At 32.3% G+C, this 19,524-nt stretch overlaps 1 protein-coding gene across 1 annotated transcript; it reads right to left on the bottom strand.

Annotated features, from left to right (window-relative positions):
• Window positions 1-14,503: 14,503 nt before the first annotated feature.
• Window positions 14,504-16,116, bottom strand: LOC133034253 (uncharacterized). Its single transcript, XM_061109306.1, has 3 exons — window positions 15,253-16,116; window positions 14,932-15,160; window positions 14,504-14,778 (listed from the first exon to the last, which is right to left on the bottom strand). The coding sequence occupies exons 1-3, from the start codon at window positions 16,114-16,116 to the stop codon at window positions 14,504-14,506; spliced, it is 1,368 nt and encodes a 455-aa protein (XP_060965289.1).
• Window positions 16,117-19,524: the final 3,408 nt, after the last annotated feature.

Raw genomic sequence — 19,524 nt, 5'->3', positions numbered from 1 at the left:
TCAAATATTAACTTAAAATGGAATATTTTCAAATTAAGTGGTTACAACTTAATTTTTGATATTTAATTAAATTTAAATTTGAAAATATTTAAGTTCTAGATTTTTCTAGTACAACTTAAATTAGATATTTTTTCAAATTTTGTGGAAAAGATACTTAGTCAAATAAGATATTTTCTAGATAGTTATTTATAGACTACTTATTATTTCTAATATTAAATAGGAAAATATTATAAATTGTGAAATTAATTATTTATTAATTAATTTTGGTACAATTTATTTTAAATATATTTTTTCCTAGTATTAAACTTAGATTAATAATTAAGCCTTCTCTACACTTAATTATTTATTTCTTGAATTTAATACATTTAATTAATTTGAAAATTAAATATCTAAGTTGATTTTTATCATCATACTTAAATATTTCTTTTTCATGACATTTAATTAAATAGAAAATTATTTTTAGTTGAAATTTAATTTTTCAACTAAATTTAAATAATTTTCAAAATATATTTTTTTCTTTATTTTATTAATCAATTTTCGAAATTGCATTTCTTAAATGCTAGAATTTCGAATTTTATCTTGAAAAATAGATTAAGTTGTAAATTAATTATTTTAATTAATTCTTGGATCAACTTAAATCAATGATTTTTTCATTTATTGATTAATTTAAAATAAATTGAATTAAAATATATTATTAGAAATTGAATTAATTAGTCAAAGGAAAATCTAGATAGGTGATATTTTTGCTTGAAGTATTTTTCTAGTGTATTTAATTAAATAGAAAATTAATATTTAAGTTGATTTTCATCATCATACTTAAATATTTGTAATTTTTCTTATATATTTAATTAAATAGGAAAATTATATTTTTTGTTGTAAATTAATTTTATTAATTAATTTTGGGCCAACATTAAATTAGAATAATTTTTCCAGGATTTATTTTAATATGCATTTTTCGAAAATTGTATTCTTATATACTTTAATTTTTCGAAATGCAATATATATTTATAGAAAATTAAATTTGAGTTGTAAATTAATTTAAATTAATTTTGTAACAACTTAAATATTTTTTCTAAATATTTATTGGAAATTATTACTAAGATGGAAATAATTCATGTTATTTTCATATCCATCTAAGTAAAATTTATAAATATTAAATTAAAATTTATATTTAGAATTTTTCATTCTAAATTGGAAATTTTAAATAAATAAATATATATTTAAAATAAATAGAATAAATAAAGAGAATAAAAGAAAATACAACTCTTTTTAAATAATGAGCTTTATTATCAAGAGACATTCGATCTCCATTGTGGGTTTTACACCGCGTTTGTTTTAGTGAGTAATCCTCCCTAATGGAGGAACGTTCATTAGCAATTTCGCACCGTTGGTTAACCTCGCATGATAAGTAGTTTGTAAGTGTTTTGTATGGTATGGATCACCCTAATGGTGGCGACCATACTTGACTGGCAAATTATGAAACAATGGTGGAAGCTCATAAGATAGAATTGCCTTGACTCTCGCCTAAACGGACAACTCGAATTCCAATCTTGATCGAATAAAAGGTTGCTGGGAATGTTTAACATTTGCATTTAGCTGACAACTCTATTCAATGAATGGTAGCTTTGACTCTCGCCTAAACGGGACACTGATATCAGTTTGTTGAAAACCTTGGAAATTATTTAGGATTGTAAGTTTTAGTATTTTCACTTGTCATTCCTACTTACTATATGTTTATAATTTCTGAATTGTGTATGAATTTATATTGAACCATGTTATTTTCTGTTATTAAGTTGTAGTTTAATTTCGAATCTTCATTGTTGGTCTAACTTGGCTTGTTTATCTAATGAGATAAATCCTTTAGTGGATTTTCACCATTAGACATACATAATAGTGTTAGATCTCGAAAGATAAATATTGTATATGCGACATCTAGCTGTTCATCAATTGATGACACCTTAGACTAGTATTTTTACGATATAAAACAAGAAGATTATATAAATAAGATTACTTTGACTTTCGCTAATCGAAGCATCGTTGGATTCTTATTTTAAACGAAATTATCCTAATTCCTCTTAGCTTATTCATTTCGAATTAGCTTTCAAATATATCATTGGATGAATGGTCTATGAATCATTTCATGTCATTATATTTTCTCTTAAGAAATTAAATGACGCATATGATTATAACCCCGAAATTCTATTCCCAATTGATATAAATCCTCAATCTTAGAAATCTCCTACTTGTATGGGCAAATCTGACTTAGAGTTTGTATTAGTAGTGGTGGTCCAAGAAAGAATTACTCATTAAATTTGGTTGAATTTAAGTCTTTGACTTTAATTTTAGATTCCAAATAGAAATTTTCTTAAATTTCTAATTCAGTAATACAATACGGATTACACTTTCTCAAGTGTTTAATATCCATCTTTTATTAATGGATTAAACCGTATGGAATGTGAGTTAGGTATTCTGTGACCCGGTGATCCACTTGAAGTATTCTAAGAACTCTCTCGATGTAACTAAACCTATGTCATCATAGACAACTTTACCACATTTTCTTAATCTATGGCATTTGTATCTTGTTCATAGTGGTTTTGACAAGATCAATCTCTGCAAAGAGTTAATATGCCTATATCCCCGGAAAGTAGTTCATCTCATTCGCAGATGAATGTACATTCAGGGGTGGATATGAGTTTTTCGTTGTATTCTTAAAACGATAACTCTAGATTATACCTTATGCAAAGAAATTTGAAATGTTTAAAAAAATTTCATTAATTTCTAGCAATGGTTAAACACCATTAAGGTAAGTGGTTAAAGATCTTGCGAACTGATAGGGGTGGAGAAATAGTTAGTAGATATGCAGTTCAAAGATCATTAAATTGATTTTTGAATTATATCCAAACTTACCTCCCCAGAAATTTCGAGTTGCATGTTGATGATTAGTTACTAGTCGTTGCCTAAATCCTTCTATGGTAATACAATTTCAGAATGATGTAATGGTTGTATACTTAATGTAAATCATTACTAGATTCATGGATGACCTAATCAAAATCTTAAGAAAAGCTAGAACTGTTAACCATGTTTTCTTAGCTATTCTAAGTGATTAGGGGTGGACCATCCCATTGTCAATAGATAAGAAAGTGTTTGTTCAAACAAATACTACTTTTCTAAGAAAATGACTAAGTCCGAAAAACAAGTAGCAAATAAAGGAGATACTTAATTCTTGATTCCAAAAGTGTTCTATCATCTTATATGACATATGATGATCCCACAGCCTCTGTTGTCTTGTCACAACCGAAGAGATCAATACCATTTAGTTTTCTTAGACATAATTCACGGTACCTTGTCGTAGTGGGAGAGTTTCTAGGAACTCACCTTCTTATGACTTGGGAGACACTAGTGATTAAAATCCATTGTGAGTTTAAACAAGTAATGGATTGTCAAGATAAGAAACTAAGAAGAAAGCCAATAGAACTATGGTTTAATCCATTCACATGGAATGACCTAAAGTTTTCTATTACAAGGACATAAAAGGAAATTTTCGTTAATAAGTCTATTCTATGGACTTAACAAAACTTCCTGTTCCTAGTATTATAGGTTTGAGTTTATATTTAAACCTATGGCTTGTGGTATACCGGTAATTACTTACTCTAATGCAAGCAACTTACTTTAGTAAGATGCTGAAGCATTTTCTTTCTAATGGCAATCTATAGAAGCTTCACAACTTCTTAGGCATAGATTTTATTTATCTAAGGAAAAGTCTCAACTATTCCAGAAAAGATAAAGCCATGAAAAAATTTCTTATATCAACGGTGAGAGGTCTTAGATATGCTTTTGTATGCCTTAGACCGGACACTAACTGTTGAGTGGGAGTAATGAGTAGGTATCGATTAATCCGGGAGAAGAACATTGGAAGACAATCAAGTAAATCTTAAGATAAAGAAGAGGAACTATATGTTAGTCTATAGGGTGTGTTTAAAACTCTTAGACTACACCATATCGATTTCGAAATTTGCCTATGTGCTAGTAAATCTTTCGATAAGATGGTGGTTACTTCCGGGTGGAATAGTGATTTTGGAGAAGTGTAAAAACCTATGCGAAGTCTCTAGGTCTACCGAGAAAGGACCGAATGTTAAAGCTGCAGGAAAGTTACTTATTCAGTCTAAGGAAAGTTCAATACATCTTTGGCACCATTCCAAATTGCCTTAAACTACTAGTGTTAATTTCCTGATTAACCAAAAGTAGTTGCCAAAGGTATAGAATCCAGTATCCCAAGAGAGTAAACATATAGAGAGGAATTTCACATTATCAATGATTTTGTGATTAAAGGAAGAGTAATGGTGGAGAAAAGGTTGTGTTTAATTCAACCTTTCGCATCCTATTACGAGGAGTTTACTACTACTACACTTGATTTGTATATCAAGGTGTTGAGATTATTTGAAACGCACTTTTTGTTTTATATTAGTGCAAGTGGGAGTTTGTTGGGTTTTATGCCCTAAATAAAACTCATTTCAATATAATCGTATTTACTTATTAATATATATCGAAATAACATTTAATGTTGCATGGTTCACATGATTTATTTCATGATTATATGTACATAATGTATGAATTCATCTGAAACCCTTTTCACATACTTGATCCTGTTTATTGTGTCGTCAACACATTGGAAAGTAAACATGACTATGTGAATAAAGTTTCCTAGATTTATCAGACATAGGGTTTTACTGATATGATAATCTACAACAAGAGTTTACTTGTATTTGGAGAAATACTATGTTCTTTCCAGAGCATTGGTTAAAGTAAAGCTCAGGTTGGATGCATGGAGTATGCATCGGAAGGGACCGATATTGAACTTTGACTTAGATTTATTAAACTTACCGTAATATCTATTCAAGTCAATATCGCCTAAGTTGATCCTAGATCAAATGATCTTAATCCTGTTATGATTAGGCTCAATCTTGAAAGGCTATTCGTGTTCTTTGATTTGTTAGTTAAGCCTACTTTTAGGTCAGGGTGATACGTACATTTTGGGAACACGGTAGTGCAATTGAGTGGGAGCGCTATCATAAACATGGAATCTATAGCTTATCGGCGAATAGTAAGCAAAGGATGATCTTCACTTCGAGCTTGACCAAACGAACATAAATGGTGGAGTACTCATTTCACATTAGTGAAATATCATTTATACGGGGTCAAGTGTTTTAAGGAATAAATACATTGTAGGGTGTAACGGTAATTTAATCCTTTACAAAGGTGTAGATCATTCATATAGAGGATCATTGATCACATTAGGATTATAACAATGGATAACTAATGATGTGTCTATATGGTGGAACATATAGAGCATTCTATATACCGAGAGTGCAATTCGAGTTCTATGCGTGGATTCAACGAAGAATTAATAAGTTAGTGAATTTTAGTGCTAAATTCTTGATCTACTTATTGGAAGCTCGGTTATATAGACCCATGGTCCCCCCACTAGTTGAGATAATATTGCTTGTAAGACTCATGTAATTGGTTTTGATTAATCAATTATAATTCACAAGTTAGACTATGTCTATTTGTGAAATTTTCACTAAGTAAGGGCGAAATTGTAAAGAAAGAGTTTATAGGGGCATATTTGTTAATTATGATACTTTGTATGGTTCAATTAATAAATATGATAAATGACAATATTATTTAATAATTATTTATAGTTATTAAATAGTTAGAATTGGCATTTAAATGATTGAATTAGGAAATTGGCATTTTTGAGAAAATCAGATACAAAAGGTGTTAAAATTGCAAAATTGCAAAGCCCAAGGCCCAATCCATTAAGTGTATGGTCGGCCACCTTTGTAGCTTTTTTAAATGATTTTTTCATTATTTTAATGCCATATAATTCAAATCAAACCCTAGAGGAATGCTATAAATAGATAGTGAAGGCTTCAGGAAAATAACACACTTTCTGAATCAGAAAAACCTGAGCCTCCACTCTCTTCTCTAGCCGCCACTCTCTCTCTCTTTTCTTCCTCAATATTTCGAACCTCTCTTAGTGATTAGAGTAGTGCCCACACACATCAAGTGATACCTCAATCATAGTGAGGAAGATCGTGAAGAAAGATCATCAGCAAAGGAGTTTCAGCATCAAAGATTCAGAGAAAGAGATCCAGGTTCAGATATTGATAATGCTACTTGCTACGAGAAAGGAATCAAGGGCTAGATATCTGAACGGAAGGAGTCATATTATTCCGCTGCACCCAATGTAAGGTTTCTTTAACTTTATATGTGTTTATTTCATCGTTTTAGAAAGTTCATATTTAGGATGTTAATAAACATACTTGTGAGTAGATCTAAGATCCTGGTAAAATAATTTCCAACAGTAAGCTGGCCGGCCAAGTGCCTGCCAGGATGTAAGCTGGCCTGCCCTTCCTTTGCTAGAGGTTGGCTGGCCTATGCTGGTCATAAGGCCAGCCAAGGGGGTTCGATCAGACCCTTTAAGGTGGCCAGTTCGTTGTCTCTTTGTTATGCTTAAGTATTCAGACTTCTCGTCAACTGATATATTGTGTATGATGACTTGGCTTCTTATTGACAAGTTATACTACATGTGTCCTTAACCTTGCCCACATAGATATGCCACATCATGTGTGCAAAAATTGGGATATTTATCCCCGATGTCTCCGTGCAGATGTCTGTATGGATAGGGACTTTCCATAATCAGTTTGGACTGATGGAGCCTTAACCGGCCAGATCTTCCAATATATTCAGTCTTGAAATGTTTTCTCTTGCTTGTTTGATCACATTCCTAAGCAGAAAGCTGATAATATTTATACATGTTATTTTTTTTGCATGTTGCATGGTAAATGAGAGAGGGGCACATCAGAAGCTATATAAGCTTAGTTGGTGTAACTCATTCTCATTCCACATTTCTCATTCTCTGTCTTTGAAAAAGGAAACCAAAGAAAGCTCTTCACTTTTTTTCGATGGTCCAATCTTTCCACCATCTTTCCCGAAGGTTTTCACTAGTGGGTAAGCTTTTGAATCCCGCTCTCTGCTTATTTATTTGGATTTGCCATTGTTTCATTCAAGCTTTTCCATGCTTTAAATATTCTTTGATTCTCACGTTAGATTGTAGTCTTTTTGGTATTTTAATCTTCATGATAGTTTTAGAATGCATAATGTGTGATTTCGTGACGAAAAATATTTGATTTCGGCCTTCGTTGTGATTCTTGACTCTTTGAGTCACGAAGAACACGAAGACCATGTTCGAGTTTTGAAAAACATACATTTTGATCCAAAACTACCGTTAGCCGAACCTAGGAGTCTTGTTTAAGATATAGCTAGCCCTAGGGTTTTTTCATGGGGACTGGCCAGTTTTAGCGTTTCACCCTAGAAAGTTGGTCGGTTCATGGTTGGGTCCTGTGACCCTGGCCGGTTCTTGGATGGGTCATGGGACCCTAGCTGACGCTTTCAAAGCTTTGGGACCCTGGCCGACCTAGGCCTTGGTCTCAAGTAGGTGGCTAATTTTCTATCCTCTTTTGACCTCGGCAAGAATCCTGTCATAGCCTTGTGGGCATATACAACCTTAGTCTTATACCTGGTTCCCTTAGAAACTCTATATGAAACTTAATGGTGAGTCTATTATAGTCGAATTCTCAACTTAAGACTCAACATTTGTCCAAGCTGTTGCACTTGAGACTGTACTTCGCCAATACCCAGCCTTGTACGATGAAATTGTCTGGCAAGTACCCTTGGGTATAGTTGACTAGAGCGTTTTCTAGACCTTGTCGCTTTGTCAGGTGATAACTCTGTGAAAATAGAGCTATTTAGCTCTTCTGTGCATTAAATTAGTTTTGTTTTCAAGTATTTTTAGTTTATTTTAGTAATCTTTTTATTTAGATTTGAATAAATATTAATTTTAATATTTTTTTATTAGTTTTAATTAATATTTTTTCATGTTAAATTTTTATTTATTTAGTCTCCCGATTAATTAAATACAATCATGTGTGGTGTTGTAAGAGTTTAAAATGCAAAATTGGCATTTAGTGTATTGGGCTATTTTTTGTTACTTGTGAAGCCCAAATCTTATGAAAAGTGTCCAAATTTGTCTATGGTGAAGCAGGCATGGCTTGAATTGAAGGAGGGGACAGGCGGCTGCTCCAAGAGCTCCAGGAACACCTACATCAAGAAAAAAAAAATGAAGAAAATGAAGAAAAGAAGAAAAAGAAAAAGAGAGAGTTTTATTTGAGCATTATTTAAGATTTTAATTTAGCATGTTTGGTATTATTTTTTGTTTTTTGTTTTCAAAAAATTGTTTTTGAAATGAAAACAAAAAATAGTTTTTGAAGTTTTTAAAACACGAGTCATGTTTGGTTAGTGTTTTTTAAAAACAATATTGACAAAAAGTGAATTGGTTTTTAAAACAGAAAACAACATTTTGTTGTTTTCAAAATTCTTGTTTTTTGTAACTTCGTTTTCTGAAAACTGTTTTAAAAAAACAAAGCCAAACAAGCCAAATTATTTTCAAAAAACAATTTTTTGTTTTTAAGAACAAAAAACAGTTTTTTAGTTATGATGCCAAACATGCACTTAGAGTCTTGTGACAAGCTCTAAATGGGTTTTTATTTCTACCTGTCTTTTCTTTTGAATTTTTTAATTTTTGCACAATCTATTATAAATTAATTTTTATTTTGCTAGAATTATTTTGTTGACTTAAATTGTGATTTGATATTTTGTTGCTATGTTTAGTGAATTGATTTTGTTCATTCAAGAGTATTTTATGTAATTGCTTACTTTGCTTGATCACCATTAGTAAGTACTAACTAATTTTGATTTTGAAAAAAATAGGGTTATTGGAATTACTTGAATGATGCATGAATATTACCTTGAAAAAGTATGATTTGTAATTGGCATAGGAATATGTTATTTACCTTGTATGACTTGAAGAAATTGTGCTTAAATTAATGTTCTTAAAATTAATTGGGCATATGAATATGTTAATTAATTAGAGAATCAAACCATAAAAACTTTGGAAAAATGATTATGAAATTTTAAATTCCTAGTTGACATCATCCATTTACAACTATACTCATTTGCACCATTATATCAACATTGCATTTTTAGTCAAATTTAATAATTCTTACTTATTTTCTTCTCAAAGTTTGTATTTGTTAATTTTTATATATTCTCACTACTTTATTTTTTTTTTCTGTTTAAACCAATTTGTGAGTAATTAGTTTATAAATTAATTTCTAATTTTCAATCCATGTGGATACAATACTCGATTTATTACTTTATTACTTGTTATGATTGCGTGCACTTGTGTATGTAAAATTTTCTACGACAAATTTTTGGCGCTGTTGCCGGGGATTGATTTAGTGAAATTTTGTTTGTGAAACTTAATTACTATCAATTTGGTTTTTTTTTTTATTTTTCATTTGTTTAGTTTTATTTTTTTGTTCTATTTTACGCTTTGTTTGTCTTGTTTTGGTTTCTTTTGCAAGGTACTTGAGATGTCTCATCGACAAGTCCTTAGAAATTATGTTCAACATGACTTGGAGCCCTTATATGAAGTATGGTGGAGATACAAGACATTTCTAATGAGGTTTCAATATCATGGTTTGTCCAAAGAGTTTTAATGAGAAATCTTCCTAAATGGGTTGAATCCAAGCACACGAGAATGGGTAGAAAGAGGAGAGGGTATCACTAATTTCTACCGACTATCAATTGATGAAGCCTATTAGGGGCCCATTTGGCAAAATTTTTGGAAAAGCTAAAAGCTGCTTTTCAAAAAAGTTGTGACGAAAAGGTGTTTGGTAAGCAGTTAAAAAACAACTTATTGTAGAATTTATGGAAAAACTACATCTAAAAGCTAAAGTTTGTACAACCCAACTTTTAGAAAAATCTATTTTGATTAAAAGACTATAAAAAATTATTTTTACTAAAAATTTATTTAATTATTTATTATATATTATAAAAAATAAAAATATTTTTAAATAAAAAAAATATTTAAAAATAAATAATATTTAAATTTCTAATTTTTTATTTTATTTTAAAAAATATTTTATATTTATATTTTTATTATTAACAAACAATATCAATTTATGTTTCTTATAAACTACAATTTTATCCTTTACAAGAGATAAAATATAATTTAAAAATATTAAAAGTTATTTTTACTAAATGCATATAAATTTATACTATGGAAAAATAATTAAAAATATATAAAAAATATATAAAAAATAAAAATTTTATATAACATATTTTTTTATATATATATTTGTGATTATAATGAACTAGATTAAAATATTATCATTATTATAATAGAATCTTAACAACTCGCAGCACTTTAAAAATTATAATTTACTAAACACTCAGGTCAACTTTTTTCTACAATTCTGCCACAGCTGCTTTTTCTCACAGCACAGCTACAGCTACTATTTCCCACAGTACAGTTGTGCCAAACTGGCCCTAGATGTTGGAAGTCATGGCGGAGTACAATGAGTGGTGTTGTAATTATCCAAATAATGACCATGCATGGGAGGACAATTACAATAATTTGGAGCCAAATTTTGACACTTACACTCAATGACCAAATGATGATAAATTGGGGAATTTTCAAGAGTTTAACATAGAAGAAGAGCCTTATCAAATGACTCAACCAAGTTCACTTGAGGCGTTGATGATGGAGTTCATGGCAAAAAATGATGCCTTAATTCAAAGCCAAGCTTCATCCTTGAGGAAATTGGAGAACCAATTTGAGCTTTCGGTCAATGAGTTGTGTGATAAATTCCATGAAACTTTGGGTATTGGTATGGAAAATTCAAAGGGAGAAGAAGAAAGTGAAAATGTTATTTTGAGGAGTGGTAATGAGTTGAAGATACTTGGAGAAAATTTTGAACAATTACAAGAGCCCACTTCAATCTAAAGTAGTGAAGAAAAGAATGACGAAGCAAGCATTTCAAGTTTGTCAACATTTGTTGCTATTCATAATGTTGCAGCATTTTCACAGCAAAATCACCCAAATTTTGACAAAATTTAGCAACAAAATGTTTACATTCCTCAACCTAGTGAGTCATTAGTCATGGAAGGCTACGTTTATGAAGATCCTTTTTGGCCACCACCTCCTCCTCCACCATTGGCATGGTACCTTGGCATCCCTCATGTGCATTCATCGAATTCAAGTCAAGTTGAGCATTTGGGCTATTCAATTCCATATCTCATCAAGCTTGAGGGCATCCACGATAAAGACCCATTTGTGAGGGCATATGCCACTCTCTATAGGCGGAAGCCGCTCTATGGTGAGAACTTCTCAAAAAGTCAAACTGACGACTTTAAATCAAGCTCTTCTTGGGAGACAACCCAAGCTTTCTAAACTTTGTCTCTATTTTATTTTAAATTCAATAAATATGTAATGTTAAATGGTTTTGACAATTGCATTGTAGTTTTTTTTGATCTTTTTTTTTTTTTCTTTTTTTTCTTTTGTAGGTGTAAGCATAAAGTCAAATGGAATTGGGCGCACTTATGAAAGTTGACACTAGCAAGTTTGCACATCATTGACTAGGGGAGTTCTTCTTTAACTCTTCTTTATTTATTTATAAACTTTCTCACACATGTTTGAGAATTTTGTACATACAATGTTTTGGGAAACTGAATTTTTCTTTTTATTTTATTTTGTTTGTTCAAAAAAAAAAATTGAGGTATATGTGCTTTGGTTTGGTGATTTTCCACATTCTAATACATGATTGATAGTGTGCATAGCTTGTTGAAAAATGTAAATATTGTTTGAGCTTGTGACTAATTCTTGTGCTAGTTTCATTTTAATTGAGATACGTCTAATTTTGAGCACAAATGCCTTGTCATTTAATTGTGTGTGATTTGGTGAAAGTTTGTGTAAATATGTAATTTTGTGATCTCACAAATCTTAGAATTTGTTTGATTCTCTCTTGAGGAGAAATCTTAGGCAACGCTTAACTAAGGACATGATTTAGGCTCTCTTTGGACCATTTGAGCCTTTTTAGCCAACAATAGTATTATTTATCCCTACTCACCTTTTTAAGCATAATTGTTCCCTTTATTTCTTTACTGCATGTAAGTCTAGCCAAATACAAATCTTTCTACCATATACCCTTTGAGCACCTTACTATTTTAGGATATTTGTTTGTTGTGTCATGAAGGGGATGGGAGGAGTGTAATTTTAGTAGAGTGGTAATTGAATGAGTGTTTCCATTGTGTCATTTTATTATTCTCACCATGCATTGGGGACAATGTTAAATTTTAAGTTGGGAGAGAGTTACCATATTTTGTGTATATTGTCATTATTATATTTGTATTGTTAGTTATTCAAAAAAAAAACAAAGATTGTTTAAAATTAATTTTGGAGTGTGCCACCCCTTGCAAAAAAAAAAGCAGGATTTTTTTTTTAAAAGTTGGAAGTTCCAGGTGTTATAGCATTGCTTCAACATTCTTGAGTAGAGAGGCACAAAAAAAATGCTATGTTAAGGCATTGCTATAATTCTTGGGAGCACGTTATTTTAGAAAATTTTGGGACAATAAATAATAACAATATTAATGCTCAAATTTTTTGTGGGATATTATTTGGGGAAGTAAGTGTGAGGTCTCATTTTGGTCTTAGAAAAATTAAGGTACTCTTAGGGTGATTTGAGCCAAAATGACTTCTCTTAACCAACTTCACCTAAGCCTTACATTACAAGCTCGAAAAAGTCCTTTTGATCATTGGTTTTGTGTTTGTCTACATTAGTGGAGAGAGAGATGAAAAACAAACCTATGAGACTTTGTCATTTTAGAGATTTTGTGCTTAATTCATATTTACATAAATTGATATAAATGACATGCAATAATTTAAGAAAAGGCATTTCTTACACACACTTGAAGTAATTAAAATTGAAATAAAACTTGTTCTTGAATTTTTCACAATTATTGGACAATCTTTATATTTTTCTCTAAGCTATGTTTACTAATCAATCTTTAAGGAAATTTAGAGATCACCAACTTTTGTGTCATATTGCCCCTTGTTCTTATTTTATTTTGTTTAATTTTCTTTTTGCTTGAGGACAAGAAAACTTTTAAGTTTGGGGTGTTATAACTCTATGAAAATAGAGTTATTTAGCTTTTTTGTGCATTAAATTAGCTTTGTTCTCAAATATTTTTAGTTTATTTTAGTGGTCTTTTTGTTTAGATTTTTTTTTTGAACAAGAAGAGAATTATTTATTCAAACAAGCAAGAACAAACAAAGATTACAAAAGAAACAGGCTGCTGACCGAAAACCCCCAGCCCTTCAAGACCAACTGGATATTACATTAATAATATAGATATCTAGCTTCCCTTTTCCCCCATTATAGCCAATTAAACATCTAGATTTTACACAAGATTTGATCTCTCTACTTAAAGTTCTAGCTGTCTTATAATTCATCTCAAAAATACAACAATTCCTGTTTATCCACACTGTGTACAAGGTTGCCAAAATGACTGTGTTGATGATCTTCTCCTGCATACTGCTGGCAGTCTTGGAGAACCAATTGCTGAAGTCGGACGGCCAGTCAAACTGGACACACCACTTGGTAATCTGACAGATCAACTTTCGGGTAAAGCAGCATCTCACAAACAAGTGCTGGTGAGTCTCATTTTCCTCATAGCAGACCGGGCAAAGAGAAGAAGGAATGGAAAGAAAACGACTTAGTTTGTCTCTGGTTAGCAGCTGGTTGTTCACAATTTGACATCCTATGAACCTATGCTTTGGTAGAACCATTCTATTCCAAATGTTTCTTGCATAGTCAACCTTGTGAGCTTCGATATAAGAGAGATAAAACAGTTTTGCACTAAATTTACCTCTTTTAACAGCAGCTATGACTTTTTTTTCATTGACAGTTGAACGAAGACGAAGGATCTTTTTGAAATACCAGCTCGCATCTTGCTTGAATTCAACTGTCTAGAAGCTCAACCCTCTCAGATATATCGCATCAATCCACCTAACCCAAAGGTTGTCTTGTTTGCTAGAAATAGCCCAGATATACTTTTCCATAAGCGCTATGTTCCATTTCTTCCCTTCTCTGAAACCAAGACCTACTGAGTTCTTGGGGAGACACACTTTCTCCCAAGAAGGAATATGAAATTTTCTTCTGTTTCCAATGGAGCCCCAAAGGAAGTCTCTGCAACATTTGTCAATAGCCGCCGTAATTTTGTGAGAAAGCAAAAATAAACCCATCCAATGATTTTTGACTCTCAAGAGAACCGAATGAATCAATTGAGCCCTTCCAGCAAAAGAGAGGTTCCTACTTGCCCAAGTGTGCAAATTCTTATGGATTTTATCAAGGATGATACCACAGTCAGCAGATCGCCATTTGGTTGGTCTGAGATTCACACCGAGGTACTTCAATGGAAAAGATCCCTCTTCCATTTGTAAAATATTGGCAAGTCTCTGTTTGCAGGTAGTTGAGATACCCCCAAAAAACACCGTTGATTTGGCCTTGTTGGCAACGAGGCCTGTAGCTTCACTAAACAGCTAGAAGGCCTCTTTCACCATCTGAACGGATTTGTCATTGCCTTTGGAAAAAATAATGAGATCGTCCGCAAAGCATAAATCGACAAGGCCTAAGGATGTACACAAAGGGTGAAATCCAAATCCCTTCTTCTTAGAACTCTGAATAAGAAGTCTAGTTAAATACTCCATTATGAGCACAAAGAGAAGCGGAGACATCGGGTCCCCTTGATGAAGGCCTTTTTCACCCTTAAAAGAACCTTGAATTCTTCCATTAAGCAGAAGGGCACAAGAGGCTCCTTGAAGACAGCTTAAGATCCAGGTTATTAACTTGGAAGGGAAGCAGAGAGCTTTTAAAATATCAGCCACAAAGCACTAGTCAACCGTATCATAGGCCTTACTCAAATCAATCTTCATAATACACCTAGAAGAAATGGTCTTCCTAGTGTAACCTTTAAGAAGATCCTGCAAAATCAACACATTGTGAGCTAAAAGTCTCTTCTTAACAAAAGCACCTTGGTTTTCATGAATAAGCTCAGGAAGAACTTCCGAGAGTCTGGTACATATCATCTTCGAAATACATTTGTAAGTTGTGGCACAACAAGCAATGGGTCTGTAGTCGTTAGCTCCTTGAGGGTTATCAATCTTGGGGATAAGAGATATGGATGTTTCATTCACTTCCTGAAGAAGCTTACCAGATTGAAAAAACCCCAACACCACACAAGAGAAGTCATCTCTAATATCGTTCCATAGCTCTTTGAAAAAACTAGCACCAAACCCATCAGGCCCCGGACTTTTGGACGAATGATGCCAAATAAAGCTTCTTTTACATCCTTTTTACTAAACGGACGAATTAGACTCACTTGTTGTTCGATAGTAAGTTTATTCCCAAACTCGAGGCAATCCTCTTCCAATCTTCTAGAAGCCGAGCTTTGTCTCCCCATGAAATTGCGGAAGTGGCTTAAAAAATGCTCAACTACTTTGTCGTACTCATCAACTACAACTCCATTAACAGTGAACGAACACACTTTGTTCTCAGCTCTCCTCTTTTTCATGATAGCATGAAAATAACTTGTGTTTTCATTGCCAAGCCTTAACCAACAAGCTTTCGAGTTCTGGTGCAAATAGCTAAAATACTGTTTTCGGGCAGCTAGGTAGTTAGCATGATTCACCTTTTCAGTTCTAGCAGCTGAAGGACATTGCGGGTTGATGGCCAATGCTTCTTGTACTTCTATAAACTTATCTCGAGCTTCATTGTACAATCCAGTAACATCCTCATTCTTATTAACATAGCAGCTTTTTAGGATGTGTTTGACCCTAAAAAGTTGCTGGTGTAACGAGTTCAAATCAGTAACAAGGTGCTTCTTCCAAGTAGTAAGAACACTCTCTCTGAAACCCTCTTTGAACATCCAGTAGTTGCAAAAACAGAAAGGCTTAGTACCATGGTTACCAACCTTGATATGTTTAATCAAACAATAACTGTGATCCAAAAGAGGCCCCCATCTGAAACTAGCTTTTGTATTCGGGAAATGATCTAACCAACTTTCATTAGTGAAAACTCTATCCAACTTCGAGTACACTCGACTGCCTTCCTCGTGGTTATTAGACCAAGTAAAGAAAAAACCAGAGGTCTTCATCTCTTCAACCTGACCCCAAGCAAGCCAGTTTTGGCTGTCCTAGATTTCAAGACCTCTAATTTTCCTGCCCCCACTTCTATCTTTGTAAGCAAACATAGCATTGAAGTCACCAAGAATAATCCAAGGAGCATTTAGGTGCCCAATGCTAGTGAGTTTATTCCAAAGATCCTTCCTCTCGTTTAACGAATTACTTCCATAGACCGCAGTGAGATAGAACTCATCCTTGTAACCCATCATTTTGAGTTTACAATGAATGAGCTGCCTATCTTCCAACAAAATATCCACTTTAACTAGCTTGTCAATCCAAATCAACAAAATTCTAAACGAAATCTCCTGGCTGGAATTAATCTTCCAGTTCGGGTTATTAGACATAAGCTTACTAACTCTATCATGATAAATCTTAGTCTCAAAAAGAGCCCCAAAACCCACCTTATTTATCTTGCAATGTTCAAAAACCTCACGCTGCTTCTCAATGTTATTCAGCCCCCTTACATTCCAACCTAAAAGATGGAGACTATCCATTAGAATGGTGCCTAAGATCAGTAGCCAGCACACCCTCTGCATCCTCTAAGACCTCATAATCGTTGCTGGTGATTGCTTCTTGTTGAGGCCGAATAACAGTTTTTGAACCTTTCCTCTTAGGAGTCACTCAGTTCTCACGTTATTTTCATATCCATCTAAGTATAATTTATAAATATTAAATTAAAATTTATATTTAGAATATTTTATTCTAAATTGGAAATTTTAATTAAATAAATATATATTTAAAATAAATATTAGAAGAAAATACAACCTTCATTAAATAATGAGCTTTATTATTATAAGGATATTCGATCTCCATTGTTGGTTTTACATAGCTATTGTTTTAGTGAGTAATCCTCCCTAATGGAGGAACGTTCATTAGCAAGTTAGCACCGTTTAATCTCGAAAGATAAGTAATCTTGTAAGTTTTTTTATATAGTTTTGATCACCCTAATGGTGGTGACTGTATAAGACTTGCAAGAATATGAAACAATGGTGGAAGCTCATAAGATAGAATAGCCTTGACTCTCGCCTAAACGGGACAACGCGGATTCACATCTTGATCGAATAAAAGGTTGCTAGAATGTTTGACATTTTAGATGAGTTGACAACTCTATTCAATGGATGGTAGCTTTGACTCTCGCCTAAACGGGACACTAATATCAGTTTGTTGAAAACCTTGGAAATTATTTAGGATTGTATATTTTGGTATTTTCACTTGTCATTCCTACTTGCTATATGCTTTAATAATTTCTGAATTGTGTATGAATTTGTATTGAACCGTGTTATTTTCTGTTATTAAATTGTAGTTTAATTTCGAATCTTCATTGTTGGTCTAATTTGGTTTGTTTTTCAAATGAGATAAATCCCTAATGGATTTTCACCATTAGACTAACATAATAGTGTTAGATCTCGAAAGATAAATATTGTATATGCAACATCTAGCTGTTCATCAATTGATGACACCTTAGACTAGTATTTTACAATATGAAACAAGAAGATTGTATAAATAAGATTACTTTGACTCTCGCTAATCGAAGCATCGTTGGATTCTTATTTAAAACGAAATTATCCTAATTCCTCTTAGCTTATTCATTTCAAATTAGCTGAATAACATATCATTGGATGAATGGTCTATAAATCATATAAAGTCATTCAATATTTTGTCTTAAGAAATTAAATGACGCATATGATGATATTCCCGAAATTCTATCCCAAAATGATATAAATCCTCAATCTTAGAAATCTCCTACTTGTATAGGCAAATCATAGAGTTAGATTAGTAGTGGTGATCCAAGAAAGAATTACTAATTATACAGTTACACTTTCACAAGTGTTTAATAACCATTTTCATTCAATGGATTCAAACTGTATGAGTTTAGTATTCTGTGACCAGAATCCACTTGCACTATTCTAAGAACTCTTTGATACAACTTAAGTCATCAAAAGATACAACCACATTTTATAAATCTATGGCATTTGTATCTTGTTCATAGGGGTTTTGACAAGATCATTCTCTGCAAAGAGTTAATATGCCTATATCCACTGAAATTAAGTTCATCTCATTCGCAGATGGATGTACATTCAGGGGTGGATATGAGTTTTCGTTGTATTCTTAAAACGATCACTCTAGATTTTACCTTATGCAAAAGAAATTTGAAATGTTTGAAAAGTTTCATGAATTTCTAGCAATGGTAAGTGGTTAAAGATCTTGGGAACTGATAGGAGTGGAGAAAAAGTTAGTAGATATGCAGTTCAAAGATCATTAATTTGATTCTGAATTATATCCAAACTTACCTCCCCAGAAATTTGAGTTGCATATTGATGATTAGTTACTAGTCATTGCCTAAATCCTTCTATGGTAATAAAATTTTAGAATGATGCAATGGTTGTATACTTAATGTAAATCATTACTACATTCATGGATGACCTAATCGAAATCTTAAGAAAAGCTACAACTGCTAACCTTGGTTTGCATGTTTGTTAGCTATTCTAAGTGATTAAGGGTGGACCATCCCATAGTCATTAGACAAGAAAGTGTTTGTTTAAACAAATACTACTTTTCTAAGAAAATGACTAAGTCTGAAAATAAAGTAGCAAATAAAGGAGATATTTTTTCTTGATTCCATAAGTGTTCTATCATCTTATTCGTTACAAGATGATCCCACTGCCTCTGTTGTCTTAACACAACCGAAGAGGTCAATACCATTTAGTTTTCTTAGACATAATTCATGGTACCTTGTCGTAGTGGGAGAGTTTCAAGGAACTTTACCTTCTCATGACTTGGAAGATACTAGTGATTAAAATCCATTGTGGGTTTAAACAAGTAATGGATTGTCAAGATAAGAAACTAAGAAGAAAAGCCAAGAGAACTATGGTTTGATCCATTCACATGGAGTAACCTAAAGTTTTCTATTACAAGGACATAAAAGGAAATTTTCGTTAATAAGTCTATTCAATGGACTTAACAAAACTTCTTGTTCCTAGTATTATAGGTTTGAGTTTATCTAAACCTATGGCTTGTGGTATACCTGGTAATTACTTACTCTAATGCAAGCATAAGATGCTGAAGCATTTTTCTTTCCAATGGCAATCTATAGAAGCTTCACAACTTCTTAGATATAGATTTTATTCATCTAAGGAAAAGTCTCAACTATTCCAGAGAAGATAAAGCCATGAAAGAATTTCTTAAATCAACAGTGAGAGGTCTCAGATATGCTTTAGCATGCCTTAGACCAGACACCTACTGTTGAGTGGGAGTAATGAGTAAGTATCAGATTAATCCTGGAGAGGAACATTGGAAGACAATCAAGTAAATTTTAAGATTAAGAAGAGGAACTATATGTTAGTCGATAAGGGTGTGTTTAAAACTCTTAGACTACACCA

The sequence above is a fragment of the Cannabis sativa genome, chromosome 2 (assembly GCF_029168945.1).
Source record: "Cannabis sativa cultivar Pink pepper isolate KNU-18-1 chromosome 2, ASM2916894v1, whole genome shotgun sequence".
Taxonomy (NCBI): domain Eukaryota; kingdom Viridiplantae; phylum Streptophyta; class Magnoliopsida; order Rosales; family Cannabaceae; genus Cannabis; species Cannabis sativa.
The sequence above is the reverse complement of the archived record's forward strand: the minus strand, read 5'-3'. Positions and strand labels throughout refer to the sequence as shown.

Bases quoted from the DNA above. Each gene is read 5' to 3' on its own strand.
- LOC133034253 (XM_061109306.1), bottom strand. From the start codon at position 16,116: ATGAAGACCTCTGGTTTTTTCTTTACTTGGTCTAATAACCACGAGGAA. The intron at 15,161-15,252 runs GTGCTAGTTTTT...AAGCTTCTTCAG, and splicing joins TCCGGGGCCTGATGGGTTTG to GAAGTGAATGAAACATCCAT. The intron at 14,779-14,931 runs GTTACACTAGGA...GCTGTCTTCAAG, and splicing joins TTTGCAGGATCTTCTTAAAG to GAGCCTCTTGTGCCCTTCTG.